Source organism: Symphalangus syndactylus, chromosome X (genome assembly GCF_028878055.3).
Source record: "Symphalangus syndactylus isolate Jambi chromosome X, NHGRI_mSymSyn1-v2.1_pri, whole genome shotgun sequence".
In the NCBI taxonomy this organism is placed as follows: domain Eukaryota; kingdom Metazoa; phylum Chordata; class Mammalia; order Primates; family Hylobatidae; genus Symphalangus; species Symphalangus syndactylus.
The window spans coordinates 154191554-154208649 of record NC_072447.2 but is presented as its reverse complement, the minus strand read 5'-3'; the positions used below and the strand labels follow the sequence as shown (position 1 = coordinate 154208649).

At 49.4% G+C, this 17096-nt stretch overlaps 1 protein-coding gene across 1 annotated transcript; it reads right to left on the bottom strand.

The window, feature by feature from the left end:
* Positions 1–331: 331 nt before the first annotated feature.
* On the bottom strand, positions 332–7611 carry FATE1 (fetal and adult testis expressed 1). Its single transcript, XM_055268360.2, has 5 exons — positions 7321–7611; positions 6147–6274; positions 2031–2137; positions 1549–1627; positions 332–899 (listed from the first exon to the last, which is right to left on the bottom strand). Exons 1-5 carry the CDS (start codon positions 7424–7426, stop codon positions 768–770), a joined length of 552 nt encoding a protein of 183 aa, XP_055124335.1. The 5' UTR covers positions 7427–7611; the 3' UTR covers positions 332–767.
* Between the last annotated feature and the right edge of the window lie 9485 nt (positions 7612–17096).

Genomic DNA, 17096 nt, shown 5'->3' with positions numbered 1-17096 from the left:
AATTTCCTCTTGCGTAAATGAGGTTTCTGGTCCCTTTCAGGAGATTTCCTCTGATTGCATCCCTGCAACACAGCGCCGACATGCTCCCAGAACCACACCCCCACAAGCACTGGTTTGCGTGAGCCCAACAGGAAGAACTTTGCAAAGCTGGGGCTGGGGACAGTGAGGCGGGGGAGGTGAAAGGGAGGAGGGAACCAGGGCCCCTGGGGCAATGGCAGAGGCTCAGTCCCAGCCACAAGGTCTTTGTGAAGAGGAGCTGTTGTTTCCCAGTGCACCCCACCCCCACTGTTGCCCCAAATGAGTGTTGGACACAGGAACCTCAGCCACAGGGTTTTGCTGCTATGGCTGAACTTTTATTGAGCATGCTGTCTGTGCAGAGCGCTGTGCACGAGGTGGAAGCAAACAAGGGAGGAAAACAAAGCCACACCCCTGCCCACAGAGGATGGAACAGAAGGGCCGCTGAGGTCAGGAAGGCAAGGTTGCCACTAGGTGTTACTGTGGGGCCCAGATGCCGCCATGCTCTTCACCCTTCAAAGGGTGGCATCTCAGCCCACGCAGTCCTCCTCCACCTTCGCAGCAGCCAGGACCTCCCAATGCAGTGACCTGGCCTCCCCAGGTAGGAGGCCTAACCAGAGTTGAAAATGATCCTGACGCTGCCTGAGGGCTGCTGGGAGATGAAAGGGGCATGGGCAATGGCGGCCTGGGGAAAGAGGAAAGAAAGAAGGGGAAGCAGGGAGGGCTCCAATACGGAGGCCGCGCTGGGGCGATCACTGGTTCATCCACAGCCACATGCTGGCAATGCTGGCCGACACCAGCACGGCGATGATCAGGGTCTCCCTCTGGCGCCAGGTGGCGCCCTGCTCCTCCAGGGCGCGCAGACGCCGGTTGACTGCATACAGCTGCAGAGGAGTCAAAGGCAGGGCTGCTGAGCGAGGCTCTTCTCCAGAAGCCCACAGCACAGCCACGGGAAAAGCATAAAGTTAGAGCAAGAAGGGGCTTGATTGCCCTTTGGCGGTGGAGCGGGGAGCGCCCCTAGTGAGAAGCAGGGGGCTGGGCCAGGTCCGCGGGACCAAAGACCTGGCTGCTACGTCTGCAGGCCCCACTTTTGCCTTCTCCCTTGATGTTCACTTCCCTTCTCTGGAAGAGACCAGCCCATTCCAGCTGCGCCGGGGAGCCAAGGAAGGAAGGGTCTCCTCCTAAGAAGGTCTGGGTTTGGTTTGAACAAAGGCGACCCCTCTCTCAGACCCTTAGGTATCACTCTCTCTCTGCACATAGAACCCTTATCCTTGTATGTTCCCTCTTCCTCCACCTTTCATCTGCCCCTGTTCCCTACCAGCATCTCAGGGACAGCAGTAGGTTTGAGATTGGACATCTACGCGGGGTGTCAGAGCCATGGGGATGAGGAGGAAGAGGAAGGGAATCTGCCCCACCTCTAGCGCTAAAGGGAAAGATGACTGTAAGGGGCTACAGGACCCCAGCTCTTGAGCCCTGCCTACTCCAAGGCACTGTGATTTTCTGCTTGCACCCACCAATTGGGTCCCTCCTCACCTGTCTTCTCATGACTTCCATCTCCAGTACATTGAGCTCTTCCAGGCTAGTCTGCGCCACTGCATCTGTCCCTGGGTTGCTGGGAGAGAAAAAAGACAGACGGTCAAAACTGCTGGTGGTCCCTGGCAGGACCTGGCAGGGAGCACAAGAAGGCAGTGAGGTGAAGCAGGTAAGGTCGGGATCTTCTTGGACAGTGACTCTATCAGCCTCCAGTCCTCTTCCATGGTAAAGAGGGCCTAGGGCCTTGAGGGCTGGGAGTCAGCCTGAGCTAGCCTGAGCCAGCCTGGCCCAGCCCAGTCCAGCCCAACTCGGCTAGGCCGCAGAGCACTGGGATGCCCCAAATGGGCAGGGAGCCAGGGTACTCATGGTCTCTGACGGGGAGGCATTCCAGGCCCTCATCCTGGCCAGGCTGCTCACTAGCCCCTCTGCCCCACTCTGGGCCCTGTCTGAGCAGCCAGGGCCCACAGACCCTCAGCTCTTACCGATCATAATGGAAACGTATGCCTTGGAAATTGCCAGCGTACTCCTGGAGATGGGCATCCCCATGGCCTGATTCTCTCAGCATTCTGGGCTTTGGCAGCTGGGACCCCTGAAGAAAGGAATGATCAGTAAAGTAGCCTGCCCAACCCCACATGAGTGGCTTCTCCAGTTTGCCCAGAACCAATGGTGCACCCCATGGGGAGTCACATGGTGCCTGGTCTCTGGAATCAAGGGCTGGCAGCTTCAGGCCACTAGGAAAGCTTAGGAAGCCCACACAGGCTGCTGGCCACCACCCCACCCGCACCATGCTCCTCAGGAGCTCTTGGTCCTCCAGGCAGGCTGTGGCAAAAGAAGAGCAGTAACAGGGGTCCCTGTCCTCTGCAAGAACTTTCACATGCAGGTATTAGCTGAGAGGCTGAGCAACCTACTGAAGGAGAACGTAAAACCTTGATTGGCAGCCCAGGCCATTGAGGCCTGGCGAGATGCCTTTACTTTCCGAGGATGCACGGTAAATGTCAGGGCTAAGGCTAGAACCCTGGCTACTGGGAAACCACCAACTCCTCTGGATAAGCCCAGCCAGCCATCCCTGTGGCTTTCATTTTTATCCATCTGCCAACAACTCCCTAGCATGTACATCTCTGGCCCAGAGCCCTTGGGCCAGGGATATCTGATGCCTTTGAAGAGTCAGTGGGGAATAGAGGAACAGAGTGTGGCTTTGGGTGCCAGACCTGCCTGGGCTCAAATCATAGTTCTAGGTTTCCAGTTCAAGATGAAATATTTCACAAGCTGCTTATTTAACACACACCACATGCCAGGGACCATGCCATCCTCTAAGCCCTTACCAATAGTAAGTGATTGATTCCTCATCGCAACCCTGTGAAATGGTATCATTATCATCCCATTTTGAAAGTAGGGGAAACTGAAACACAGAGAGGTTAATTAACTTGTGCAAGTCACACAGCTAGTAAGTAGCAGAGCAGTAATTTGATCCCAGGACATTTCAGTCCAGAGGTTATACTCTTAGCCATTACACTATGATGTCCCTCATATTTAACACTCCTTCCTGTTAAGGCTCCACTAAGTGCCAGTGAAGACAGTAAAACAGTATAAACCCGTAAGAAAGAAGACAGCACAAGAGGCATCAGCTAATGAAAGAATTCAATAAAATTCTGGAATCCAGGAAGTGTCCATGGAGGAACTAGGCCTCAGTGTGGATGGGAAGCAGATGGGACTCAGCTGACAAAGGAGGCCCCCACCAGCAGCATCCAGAGAGGACTTAGACGTGCAAGGACAATGGCGGCATATCACAAGAAAGGAGGGGAGGGAGGAAAACAGGGCCTTTAACTAATGATCTATGTATGAAGCAGTCATCCACACTTCTCACTCCTGGCTGGCAGCCAGGCACTTACCACCAAGCCAAAACCTGAACCAAATGAATAAGAAAGCTGGGGTGAAAGTGACACAAAATAAAACCGTCTTCATTCTGGCAGGGTTCAGGGTGCCGCACGTGACAGCCAGTTCCTTACCCACTCACCCTGCTGAAGTAGAGCCTGTCATTTGAGAGGCCTGACTGAGGCGCACGCAGTACTGGGTTAGCTCTTCTATTTGCCTCATTCTTACAAAAAAATAGACAACCAAGGCTCACCTGTCACCTGAGAAATATCTGCAGCCCTCTTCTGTTCTGAAGTAACAACATCAAACTGAAGGTGGATCAATTTCTGTGTAACGGATTTTCATAGGAACTTTGCCACTGCACTCTGTTTGTTGCAGTGATGCATAACTAATCTTTCTCAAGAGGAGCACACAGATATTGGTGCAACTTTTTTATGAACCGTAGTTCACGGTCACAATATTTTATTTCCTTAAGATACTTCAAAAATTGCATTAAAAAGATAATGGGTATTAGGGAGACTCCATGACTGTAATTTGATCAATGATGTCTCTTGGAAAAGTTTTCAGATCACTGCTGGATTTTCCTATAAATTGGAATCAGAAGGACAAAAAAAATTTTTGAGAGATTTGAAGGCAAAAAATAAGGATGGATGGCTGATGGCTGGAATTTGTTTGTTTGTTTCAGATAACATAGTTTGTTGTTGACATACCAAGTCCCAACTTCTCTCTGTTAATCATTTCAAAAAATGTTATTTTAATTTCCATGTAATTTTAAAGGCACACTACTTTTTTCCAAGTCAGCAGGATAGCATTATTAACTTTTCTCACCCTTGCATATTATGGCTCTCCTAGAGGCAGTTCCATTAACTGTTTTATTCAAAAATAAAGGAATGAATGAATGAATGAATAAATACAAGTAGTAAATTAGATTTCCTAATTCTAAATTTCTAAATTTAATTTATAAATTCAATATAATGTCTATATTTTCAAACAGTCTACCTCTAGCCCTCATAGTCAACTTTAATTAAACCAGAGATTGTATCTCCCCTAGTCTCAGGGACGTTAGTGGTTTACAGGCGGCTGACCTCCTGGAGCAACTTGATTTGGCTTCTGTCTTTGGACACAAAAAGTCAACTCAATATTTGACTTATTTTTATTCCCAGGAAACCTCTAACCTGGAAGCTTTTTTTTCTCATTCTTCACTGGGGCCACCCAATAAATCATTTCAGCAATCAAGTCTCCCTCCCTCTCCAACCTTATTGCCCCCCAGTAACTCTCAAACTTCACTGTGGTAACAGTAAAACCACCATTTTCTAAAATTTTCCCTCATCCATCTGAATGTGGTGAAAAGCATTGGCTACAGAATGATGGGATTCGTGATTCCTTAAAACAGTCAGGTCTACCTCCTCTCCAAAATGGCTCAGTATCCTTTGCAACAATGTGGCCAGCATTTTTCTAGAACATTCAACACCCACAATGAATGTAGCTTAAAGAATTGGCTACAGAACTGTGGGACTCACATGATTTCCTGGAGCAGTCAGGCCTTCCTCCCTCTCCAATCTTGTTTCCTTTTCCCAGCAGCCTTTGCAACAGCATAACCACAATTTTTCTAAAACCTTCCCTTACCCACAGTGAATGTAGCTAGCTAAAATGATTGGATACAGAACTGTGGGACTCACTTAATTCTGTAGAATAGTCAGGTTTCCCTGCCCCTCCAAAATGACTGTGTTTTGCCAATATCATTTGCAACAGTATAGCCACTATTTGTTCTAGAACATTCCTTCACCCATATTGAATGTAGCTTAAAAGGATTGGCTACAAAATGGTCAGATTCACTTGACTGGATTTCTTTCTTCTTTCTCTTTCTTTCTTCTTTCTTTCTTTCTTTCTTTCTTTCTTTCTTTCTTTCTTTCTTTCTTCTTTCCTTTTCCTTTCTTTTCTCCCTTCCTTCCTTCCTTCCTTCCTTCCTTCCTTCCTTCCTTCCTTCCTTCCTTCCTTCCTTCCTTCCTCTCTCTCTCTTTCTTTCTTTCTTTCTTGACAGAGTCTCACTCTGTTGCCCAGGCTGGAGTGCAGTGGCATGATCTCAGCTCACTGCAACCTCTGCCTGCTAGGTTCAAGTGATTCTCATGCCTCAGCCTCCTGAGTAGCTGGGATTACAGGCATGTGCCACCATGCCCAGCTAATTTTTGTATTTTTAGTAGAGACGGGGTTTCACCATGTGGGCCAGACTGTTCTCGAACTCCTGGCCTCAAGTGATCCGTCCACCTCCTCCTCTCAGAGTGCTGAGATTACAGGCATGAGCCACCATGCCAGGCCACTTGACTGCATTTCTTAACAGCCAGAAAGCATAGGAGCCTCACCTGACTTATTGTGTGTATACAGGCACACACACACACACACACACACACACACCACAGACATAATTTTAAATACAGGAAAGCATTATTTCACACAATAGATTTACAGAGTAAAGTATTTAGGTACTCCTCATGCAATATTTGTTTCAGGCATTCTGAACTCCCAAGGTTGAACCCCCAGCATAGGAAAGGATGACCCTGACCTTTAATTGGACCTTCCTGTCCTCATTTGCCAGCTTGGAACACAGGAGCTTCCTCCTCCTCACAAGTCAACATCTAGCCCTGCCTGACCTGGTCAGGCTAGAGCCCCTACAACCAGTACTCCCAACCCCAACCTGGCCACCATGTGCTGGGGACCCCATACAGTACCATTCTCTTGGGTCGCGTGGCAGTCATATTCCAAACTCGTTTGGCTGAAGCAGAGCCAGCAGCTTTTTGTTCCAACTTCTGCCTCTTCTGGGAGGCACCCCGGGACCGAGATCCATGCTCCATCATTTCTAGAGAGAAGAACAGAGGCCCCAGGAGCACCCATAGAAGTTGTACCAGGGTTTCTTGGGCACAAAACACACCAAAAGGAAGACAGAGTCTTCAGCTGTCTTGGGAATCACTCAGCACCCATTAACCACTGTCCATCAGCTGATCCCAGGTCTCAGTTTGTTCATCTGTTCAAAAGTTAAACAAGAATTTCCTGAGGGCTGAGCTCGAGACTAGGTTACTCTCCAGTAACCTAGAGAGCAATGACCAAGAACAAGATCCCAGCTATCAAGGAACTGACCATCTGTTTGTGTATAAGGGGGAATGACAAGTGTAAAACAGAAAGTAATCTATCTTTGCAAATGCAGACAGAGAGATGCAGGCTCCATAAATGATCAAAACAGGGTAACATAGTGGAAGGAAAGGGCTCCTCCTAGAAAAGTAGGAGACAACAATTGAGGTGGGGACCTGAAGGAAAAAAAGGACCCAGCCCTGGGAAATTGAGGGAAAGAGCATTCCAGGAAGAGGAAACAGCAAATGCAAGGTCTTTGGGGAAGAAGCAGGCTTGGAGCATTGTAAGAACAAACATAAATGCAATGTGATCTGGATCCCTTTGTGTGCTATAGAAATGGTATTTTCTGTCTATATCATAGCATGAAATGTTTTGAGGAGGCTGATACAATCTCATAGATAATGGAATTTGGATTTTCCTCCAAATGGCAGGAAAATGAATTAGAGGATTCGGAGAGAGAATTGATCTCTGGTCTCATAATTTGAGCCCCCTGAGTATTTTGCAACAGACACTGTGGTGGCTTGGACAAGGGGAAGACAGAGGGACTACACATGTCGTTCCCATCTTCCTCCCTCCCAGGGCAAAATGTTCACATCATCTATCCCTTTTCCCCTATCTCCCTTACCATCAACCCACAAATCCTCGAAGCCCGCCCAACACACAGATGTGCAAACACTTCCATGCACACATGCACCTTTTCCAGCACACACATGCACAGGTGTAGACACGTATCTACACAGTTGGCTGTAGCCTAGGGGTATTTTAGGGGATCCTCACCTGCTATCACCAGGTGCTCTTGGTTTTGCCCTTGGCGTCCATGATTCAGTTCTTCTGTCAGGGATATTTCCATCTCCACCGTGGCGTTGGGAGGGCCTCCTGCCATCGCAACCAGCTGTTCTCTTGTAAGCTATGGCTAAGGATGCACAGGGCGCCAGGAACAGAGGAGTCACACTCAGAAAATCACCTCTTCCGGAAACAGGAGCTCAAGGAAGATATAGTCAGACCTGGGGGTGGAGTGAGATTCCCTCTCTATGCTGAGGCCTTGGACACAGCACTTTCTGTTTCTATTGTATCTTGCTGGCTAGGTCCGTGGCCTTCTCCTCTGCTACTCTGTAAGCAACTTAGGAGAAGAGATACAATTCCGTGCCTTTGCCTGTGAGAACTGCTCTGGCTCATGAATTTCCATATTTAGCCCATGGGGAGAAGGGTGGGGTCCACCCTCCATCATTTCTATGAAGAAACAGGGATTGGCACAGGGTCCGAGAGCCAGCAGTGGCCACAACAGAGTTAGGTCCTAGCAATCCAGGCCATACCACACCTTCAGAAGGGATTCTCTGGAGAGCGTATCCTACCTCCCCCATCCAGAGTCCCCAGACACGGGAGGTAGCCTTTTCCTGAAGTAGGTCAGCCTAGGCAGGAGCCATGAGAACAAAGGGAGAGAAGGGTAAGAGAGGTGGGACCTGACTGCAGCCACTAGAACCCCCAGGGGCCTCAGGCCCTGCACCTTCTAAGTCCCAATTCTCCCTCAGCTTCCCTACTGATTAGACCACTGTGACGGTCAGGTTTATGTGTCACCTGGCCAGGTTCTAGTCCCCAGTGACTCCATCAAACACTAGTCTAGGTGTTGCTGTGGAGGCATTTTGTAGCTGTGGTTGGCATCTACAACCAGTGGACTTGAAGTAGAGTAGAGACCCATCCTCGATGATGTGAGTTGGCCTCACACAATCAGCTGAGAGGCCTGAAGAGCAAAGACTGAGGTTTCTACCCCAGGACTGCAATGTCAACTCTTCCTTGAGTTGCCAGCCTGCCGGGCTGCCTTGCACATTTCAGACTTGTCAGCCCCACAATCGCATAAGCCAATTTCTTAAAATAAATTTCTATATACTTGTGCATATGCAGATATGTACATACATACATACATATATACATCCTATCAGTTCTGTTTCTCTGGAAAACCCTGATTGCTACAGCTAACTACGGTGAACCCTTCATTCTAGGAAACAACCCTAGAGCCCCTGGAGGAATAGGAGGCTATTTGTAAAAGGAATCAGGACAGGTTTATATAAAGTTCCTTTTACAAATAGCCTCTTCTTCCCCCAGAGCCCCTGGGCCAGGTGGGAGGAAGAGGAGGAAGGAAGAAGGAAAAGAGGAAGGGAGGAAGGGAAGGAAGGGAGGGAGGGAGGAAGGAAGGAAGGGAGGAGAGAGAGTGGAAAGGAAGGGGCCAGGAGTAGCTGAAAGAGGGCGGCATGGTCTGAGGCTGCCTGTCCCCTGCCCCCACCTCACCTGTCCAGCGCTGGGGCCGAGCTCTTGGGAACCAGAGCTGATATAGGCCCTGCCTGCCTTCCTGGGGGCCGAAAAGAAGCCCTTCCCAGATCCAGTGGAGCAGCTGTGATGAAATTTGAGCTTTCTGGAGGGCCACCTTGGGAGCAGAGAAACTGCTGAGTGTGCTCAGCTCAGTGGGATTCAGGAGCCTGGGAAGCCCAGCCAGATTGAGCAAATGAGAATACAGGTACAAAGTACATTTAAATTTCAGATAAACAACACATCTGTGCTTATACTACATTTGTAGTGTAAGTATTCTCTCTTGTACACTAACTTTTGGGACATATTTACACTAAAAAAATGATTCATGGATTGATTTGACATTGAAATTTAGCTGCATATCCTGTATTCTATCTGACAATCTTATCTCACTATGACCTCAAGATTTTACCTTGGACAAGTTTCTCGCTTCTTTTGGTGTCAGTCTCCCCCATGGACAAGCCTCCCTTCAGAGTGGCTGGATTGTGAGGAGCACTCAGAAGTCAGCAAAGCTAGAGCAGTGTAGGCACTGGCTTGCCACAGGGCCTCGGGATATGGAGGCCAGATTTCTGTCTAGCTATCAACTGGCCCTGGTGGGGCTTCTTGGGCACAGGAGCACAGGGTCCAGGTGCACATTGGAGGCACTGCCCCCTGGTGGCATAGGAATCCACCACCTAAAGCCAAGCAAAGAGGGTGGGAGAATTCCTTCCCAATCCCTGAACCCCCAGTGCCACTCAAAAACCCCAGCATCTCACCCCCTTAGCATGCCTTCCTTTCTTGGATTGAGTGCCAAGGACAACTTGAAGGTGACGAGAGTTTGTTGTGTGCCTTTGAACTTGTCTCAGCATGCTAGCTAATTATAATTTCATAATTATAATCTACATGGTAATCTCCTTTTGAAATGGCCCTAAATTCGTACTCCAACCATTCTGAAAAGCCCCCTACCCCAAAGTATGGGTGCTAACCTCAGGGGCCCGAAGGACTAGAGCACCTGGGATACAGAGGGAGAACTTTCAAGTCTTACACGGTGCCTGGGTCCAGGAAGATGGCACATGGCCAAGTGTATACAACAGGCTGCAGAGCCCTAACACTCCAGTGGAAGGCTCTGCTCACCCAAAGGTTCGACAGATGCTTCTTCATAGGGGAAGGAAGGGTCCAGAACATACCTGGCTTGTATGTGTGTCTATATGTTTTCAGTGTTCAGTGTTTTACACAAATGAGATCTTACATCTGAGGTGTGTGCCATATTCTGCAACTTATTTTTTCAAGTGAACCACGTGCCTTGGGGAATCTCTCCGTGTGAGAACAAATCTACCTCATTTCTTCTCAGCCCGGCAGAGCACTTCCCTACACAGCTGCCTCCCCTTGCTCCTTATTGACTTGCTCATGGATGTTTTGGGTGTCTAGAGCTTTTCTACTTTTAGAAACGGTGTAGCACTGAGCATTCCTGAACACGTCTCTCTGCACACATATGTAAATGTGTTTGCACAGAAGCTGCCTATAAGTGGAATTGTGGGGTTCTAGGGTATGTGTGTTGATGATTTTGACCTATATGGACCAATATTGTCAACGGAGCCTCCAATTGTGCAGCCTCACCTAGAAGAAAGTCCGTGCTCCTTCCCAGTCTGATCAACAGAAATATTATGCAACAATTTAAAAGGCATAATGGGTGAAAAATGATATCTATCTCATTGTTGCTTTAATTTATATTACTTTAATTATGAATAATCCTGAGCAATTTTTCGTATGTTTATTGATCTTCTGTATTTCTTTCCCGTGAACTGTCTGCTGGAGGGCTTGGATCTTTATTAAAATAAGAGCTATTTTATTAACAGAAAAGAATAAGACAAAAACTCTCCCTCCTTTCAAGCTAAGTATCTCCAAAGGAAACGTATCATCTTTTTCCCTAAGGGGGATCGTGAGCACAGAGCCACCACTGGGGAGCAAACAAATAAAGTTAATTGCATCCAGGCTTTTGCTGAAACCTACAGGGCATCCACCCACCCACGGAGCAGGTGTCCAACTCAGGCTGCTGCTTGCCTACCTGTCCATCTGCCCTTGTGTCTGTCTGTCTGTCTTCTCTGCCTGCCCCCAGCCAGCCTGATCATCTGCCTCCAACAGTGCCTTCTAACCACTAGCTTCTTCCAGCTGTTCAGTCAGCTGAGCACTCTGCTCCAGTTCCCAGCGGCTCAGGGTCGCAGCTCTGTCTGCCCCCTGCTCCCACCTCCCTTGCAAGCTGCAGCAGGAGATGGCAGGAACCTAGCCCAAACTCAGCACATCTGTGAGTGACTCAGAACCCTGCCACTGGGACATCTTAGGCAAGTTGCTTCACCTGCTTGGAGCCTCAGTTTCCCGTCTTCAGGTGGAAGTTTCAGGGAGATGTGTGGGGGCTGCCTGGGCTTCAAGGCAGACTCTACTGTTCTTCATCCAGAGCAGCTCAGCTCTTACCACTTTCTTATATTGGGGCTTTATGTAAGAGGTCGTTGAAGCCAAATGTCTTGAAGGAAAGTAAAAAAGCCATTGGGTGTGATGACTTCCTATCTCCCAGCCCTGCTGAGAGCCCCGTCTCAGGCAGCTACAGCCCCAAACCCGAGCAAATGGGTGCACCTGGATCTTCCAGGCAGCTGAGAGCTTCCTCTTGGCTTGTTAATGAACCTTATGGACCTGTAAACAATTCTCCTTCCTGCTCCTGGAAGCAGCTGGTACTGAGGTCATCCCTGGAGCCACAAAGCCCTCCCTATGCCAGAGAGGAAGGGGAAAGGGGACTAGCAGAGTCTTGCATCTCTCCCGCCTCTCCTTAAAGAGGCAGGAAGGACAGACAGAAGGACACAGGGTCAAACTGCAGGGACCATAGCTGGCCCAGGGAAGGAAGGCCACCTTGTGAGCAGAGAGAGGGAAATAAAAAGTAGCAGGGCCACTCCCATGGGGACAGAGCCACCTTGATTTCCAGCTTTCTGCCTTGAATCAAGATTGACTGTGTGCTAGACACTGGGGATGGAGACGAGGTCCCTGTCCTCACGAAGTTCATGCTCTAGTGAACAGAGAATCAAATGGACAGGAAAGAAGTCCATCTGTCTGTGGGAACAGTAGCAGGCAGTTGTTTGTGTGGCGGCCATGCCCTTAACCCTGCTGCACTCTGCCTGTCCAGGGGTGTAGTGGGTGTTCACTGTAGCTCGGCAAACCTAAGAAGGAGGGGCCCAAGGGAGATCTGTCTCAAGCAATGTCCCCGGCCTCTGTAGCCTCTTAACTGCACACCTCCTGGGGCAGCTCGCTACATCCCAAGGGGGCTCAGATCAGTAGAAACGTCTTCCCTACATGGGCGGAAACTCTGGCACAGTCTGGGGGGTGGGGGAGGAGCAGCTTCAGCAGAAGGAAGTTAAAGATGCAGACACAGAGTCAGTCTTGGCTTTCAAACCAGCAGGTAGGACTGCAGTTGCTGAGATGCTAAGTGGTTCCCAAACAACCCAGTCCTCCAGGCTTAGGGGTCCAGAGATCATCCTGCTGTGCCTCTGAGTTCCTTCAGAACAGCACCTTGAGATTCTCCCTGAGAAGGGAAGGCTCTCTCAGCAGCTCAGGTGGAGCTGCAAAGAGCTCAGGGTAATTGCTGTTGGTTGACTGCCCTAGACACAACTCAGGACCACCCTGCATGTGACAAAGAACAGCACCCAGAAAGAGGGGAAATTTGCCTCCCAGAGCAGCCAGTTGCTGTCACTGCCTGCTCCTTCTTCTGCCTTCTCCTTTTTTCTTCACTGGCCCGAGAAATCCTTCCCCCAGAAGCTGGCAGCAGGTTCAGAGACCCAGAGGGGTTTTTTTCCTGCCTATCTGTCACACTGTGGCCCAGTGTCACCCTGCCCCCAGCTGAGAGGCTAGGGCACTTTGCTGTTGTGTCCAGAGATCCCTTGGAGCTGGTGGGAAAGAGTCTCTTTCTTGATCCTCAGGAAGGGGGGTTGAGCAAGGTGACCTCACAAAATCCTTGGCCTCCGCTGTGTGGTGACTCCTCAGATCAAAATGCATCTGCTTTTGATTGTTTCTGTGCCCAATGACTGAATTGTGATGTGTATGTAAAAATCAGGAGAATCAGAGGCCAAAGGAAGAGGTAGAAAATGTGGTACAAAACCTCAGCAAATGACCTGCTCGAAACACAAGCAGCAGCTGCCCATCCAAGCTGGAGAAAGATGTTGGAGAGGAGGAAGAAGGCCCAAGGTGGGAAGCACAGCCCTGAGAAGCTGCATGGGTTTTTTTTCAGACAGGAAGCTAATGACAGGTGCTCCCATCTATGAAGTGGTTACTATTCCCAGTACGCCCCCATTTTACAGATGGAAAAGCTGGACAGTGGAGGGAAGAGAGGGCTGAGATATGACCCAGTTCACTGATTCAGTGATAAACCAAGGCCATCACATTAACACTCCAGGGTCCTCGCTAGACCAAGAGGAAGTCCCAAGGAGGAGGTGGCTCCACAGAATTTCAGAAAACCTCCTCCAGCCCCTATTCTACTCTGACCTGCCCTTCACTCTTAGAAGACAGAGACCAACAGAGACCTTGTCTGCTTTGTTTGCTGGCTCCTCAGCACTTAGCGTGCTTCCTGGCATATTAGAAGATCACTAAATAGTGGCTGGATTGGAATGACCTGAATGTTAAAAAACAAAACAATCCCCCCTTAGCATCTTGTCTTTTGCCACTAAACTTTCTCAACTCCTGGAAGGTGTTGCCTCCATCATATGCACTGTCTCCACTTGTTACCTCCCAGGCATCCCACTGCTCATTCTAGTCTGGCTTCTTCAGTCACCATGGAACTGAAACCACCCCTTGCCAAGGTCACCAATGACCCCCTGATGGCTCCATACAATGAGTTCACTTTGGCTGTCATCTTCCTTGGCTTCTTGAAAGCATTTCACATCATTGTCCACTGTCTCCTTCTAGAAACACTGTAGTCCTTTGGTTTTCAGGGCTCCATACTCCAATGCTTTTCCTCCCACCTGTCTGGCCTCCCTCCTGGGCCATTAGGTCTACACTCAAGACCACTTGTTGTCTTTCTGGGACCTCAAGCAATTCTGATCTCTCCTGCTGCAGCCTAGGCCTCCCTCCTCAACTACACTCAAATGCACTATACACCACACATGCAACACGTCAACTCAAACCTGTGGTCTTTTGCTCCCCTAAACCTGCTCCTCCTCAACTGTGACCCTTTCCAGGGAATGGCCCTACCATCTACTCTACTATCTGAGCCCCTAAACCTGAAAGTCATCTGGGATTATTCACTACCCCTTCCCAACGCAATCAGTCACCATGCGTGGTTCTGCCTCCTGAATAGAGAATTCAGTGTTTCTTCCAATGTGACCCAAAGATCCCCTGCAGAAGAATCAACTGAGTGATTTGGCCACAATGCACATGCCTGGCCCAACCTTGGACTCAAGGTATCAGACTCTGAGGGTGGGGTCTGGAGATCTGCATTCTAAACAATCAGATGGTCTTGTGCCCATCAAAGTTTGAGTAAAAACCTTCTCAACAGTCTATTTCTCTCTGTCTCTTCCATCATCAGCCTCATCCATCCCATCGCTGTCTCTTGCCTGGGCGATGGCAATAACCTGACCTCCCTGACTTCTCTTATTCTTCAGCTCCTGCAGCCTGTTTTCCACGTGGCTGGCAGAGCATGCCTGGCCATGCCCGCTTGCTCCTTAAGGCACCCCTTGGTGGCCTCCCCTTATCACTAGGGTAAAGACTACAGCCCTGAATACTGCCTAAAGGGCCTCACATAGGCTGACCTCCATGTATCTTGCAAATCTCATCTTGCACAGGTCTTTCCCCTCATGCTACCCTGTCTTCTGTTTCCTTAAAACCAAGATGGACTTGCTGAACTCCAGGCCTCTTCACGTGCTGCCCCTCTGCCTGTCTCAATTGTCTTCCATGGTCTTTGCTTGGCTGATTCCTACCCATCCTTCACTTTGGTTGGCCATGGCTTCCTCAGGAAGACTTTCTCAGGAAGCCCCCAGCCCCACCCCCCTGGACTTCCCCTAGCATAAAGTTCATCATGCACTATTGCTACAGCTGTTCTGATGTTTCCCCCACCCAGCTATGCCCAGAGCTCCAGGCAGCCAGGACCTACATGCCCCAGCTTGTGGAGCACCATGCTCTGCCAGCACCCACCCCTATATGTCCTATCAGCCCAAGGACCCAGCAGTGCCACCACCAATTGCCCACCCACTGGGCTCCTGTGATCCCATGCAACCAGCCTGATATGAAATGTTACCCAGTCTCTATTTTTATCGCTCAGAAATCCTAGTGAAACTGAACCCATCACACAGTTTGAGCTCTTCAGAGAAAATGCTGAAAGTTAATGTCATTGGAGCTGGTGGTGTTGTGATTCCCCAAAACAATATATTTTGTCTATAAAAACAACCTGTGGGGCACCAACGTTGTATCTATTCTTCAGGCTTTGGGTTCTCACATCACTTCCCACAGAAGAACCCTGGAAGAAGCATTCTGAAGCCCACTTCTCCTTTCCCAACTCACCTGCCCTGTGGAGACTTTTGGCAGCTGTCCCAAGTCTGTCCAGCTTGGCAGGGAAGAAACTGCTTTGGGGCCTGGTTGGAGACTGACAAGGTGCCCCTCTGTCTTTGCCAGCATCTCGGAGAAGCTATGATGTTCACCCTTCAAGATTTTCCAGAATGTGCATCATGTGCTCAGGTTGGAGGAAGGAGCAACAGAGTCTTCCCGTCATGAGTGGAGCATTATGAGCCAAAATTTGTCCCCCTAAAATTCATATGTTGAAACTGGAAACCCCCAGGACCTCAACATGTGGCTGTAGGAGTAATTAAGGAGTAATTAAGTGGAAATGAGGTCAGTGGGGTAGGACCTAATCCAATCTGACTGGCATCCTTATAGGAAGAGGAGATTAGGAGCACCAAAAAGAACAGAGGGACAATACTGTGAAGCCACAGGGAGAAGATGGCCGTCGGCAAGCCAAGGAAGCAAGCCTCAAAAGAAATCAACCCTGTCAGCACCTTGATTGCAGACTTCCAGCCTCTAGAACCTTGAGAAAATCTTCTGTGGTTTAAACCCCCCAGCCTGTAGTATTTTGTTTTGCAGCCCAAGCAAACTAATGCATGGAGCTTGGGCTCCGATTGTAGAACACAATCAGTCCACACGTTTTAAAAAATTGAACACTTAGCTGCGATCCAGGCACCGTGCTGTGTTCTAGGGCAGAAGTGGTGAGAAAAGTTATACATGGTCCCTGCCCAAATAGGGTTACCAGTAGGGCAGGGAGAGGAAGGGGGCATTCTGGAGGGATCTATAGTCAACACAAAACCAACATAAAGTCACCCTTCCCCAGAAGGGACCAGCAGTGCTAGGTGCATGGCCTGGGGTGGGGCCATCAGGACGGACCCGGATTCACATGATGGAGCCAGAACTTCCTCTCTGTGAGATCTTCGTCAAATGCCATGCCTTTGCTGGCTTTGCTTGCCTCTGCTATAAACTAGGGTTAGTTATAAACCCCATATCACAAGTTTCTCGAGAGGGTTGTGTCAGTCAATGCATGTACAAGGCCCGGCATACACTAAGAGCTCAATAAATGCTGGCTATGATCATTTAAAATCACAATTCAGGCATCTTCCCCACTGCCCTTCCATCCTGTCACTCCTTGTAGCCTCAGGTCAGCTACTATGAAGGAGTGGTACTGGTGCAGGATGGGAGGCTGGGGAGAGGGCAAGGAGAGGGACCCCACCTTCCCAAGCCACACCCTTGAGGCACAGGGTCTGCCTTTCACCTGATCCCCTGTCTCTAGGGATACAACCATCTCCCTCCACAGTCACCCCACTAAGTCCCTGGCCCTGACTTGCCCTCATCGTCTATAAGCAATTCAAGTACCTTGGCCCCAGAACCTGTGACTAGATTAGCAAGGGAGGCCCAGTCCATTGGATGGTGCATACGGGGGACTTTGGAAGCTCAGGGCATCCTTCATGTATTAGCTTCCTTGCATGGGCTAGCCTGGGACCCTAAGTTACTGCCTAGAACATTTGTCTCTGGCAAAAGAGCCTAAAGTTCAAAACCCATGTTCAGAATATGACCCCATCTGTGTGCCTGAAGGGCCTTCCTTTGAGTTTCCAGCATCCCCAGAAGGTTAGCATCACTCAAGCCCCAGCTCCCCAAGGCCTCTGGCTGCCATTCCTGGCATCTGGGCTCCATACTCAGTCCTCTAAGGAGGTCCCAAATTTCACTGCCATTGTCCCATCACTTCCAGGGTCTTCCCGATT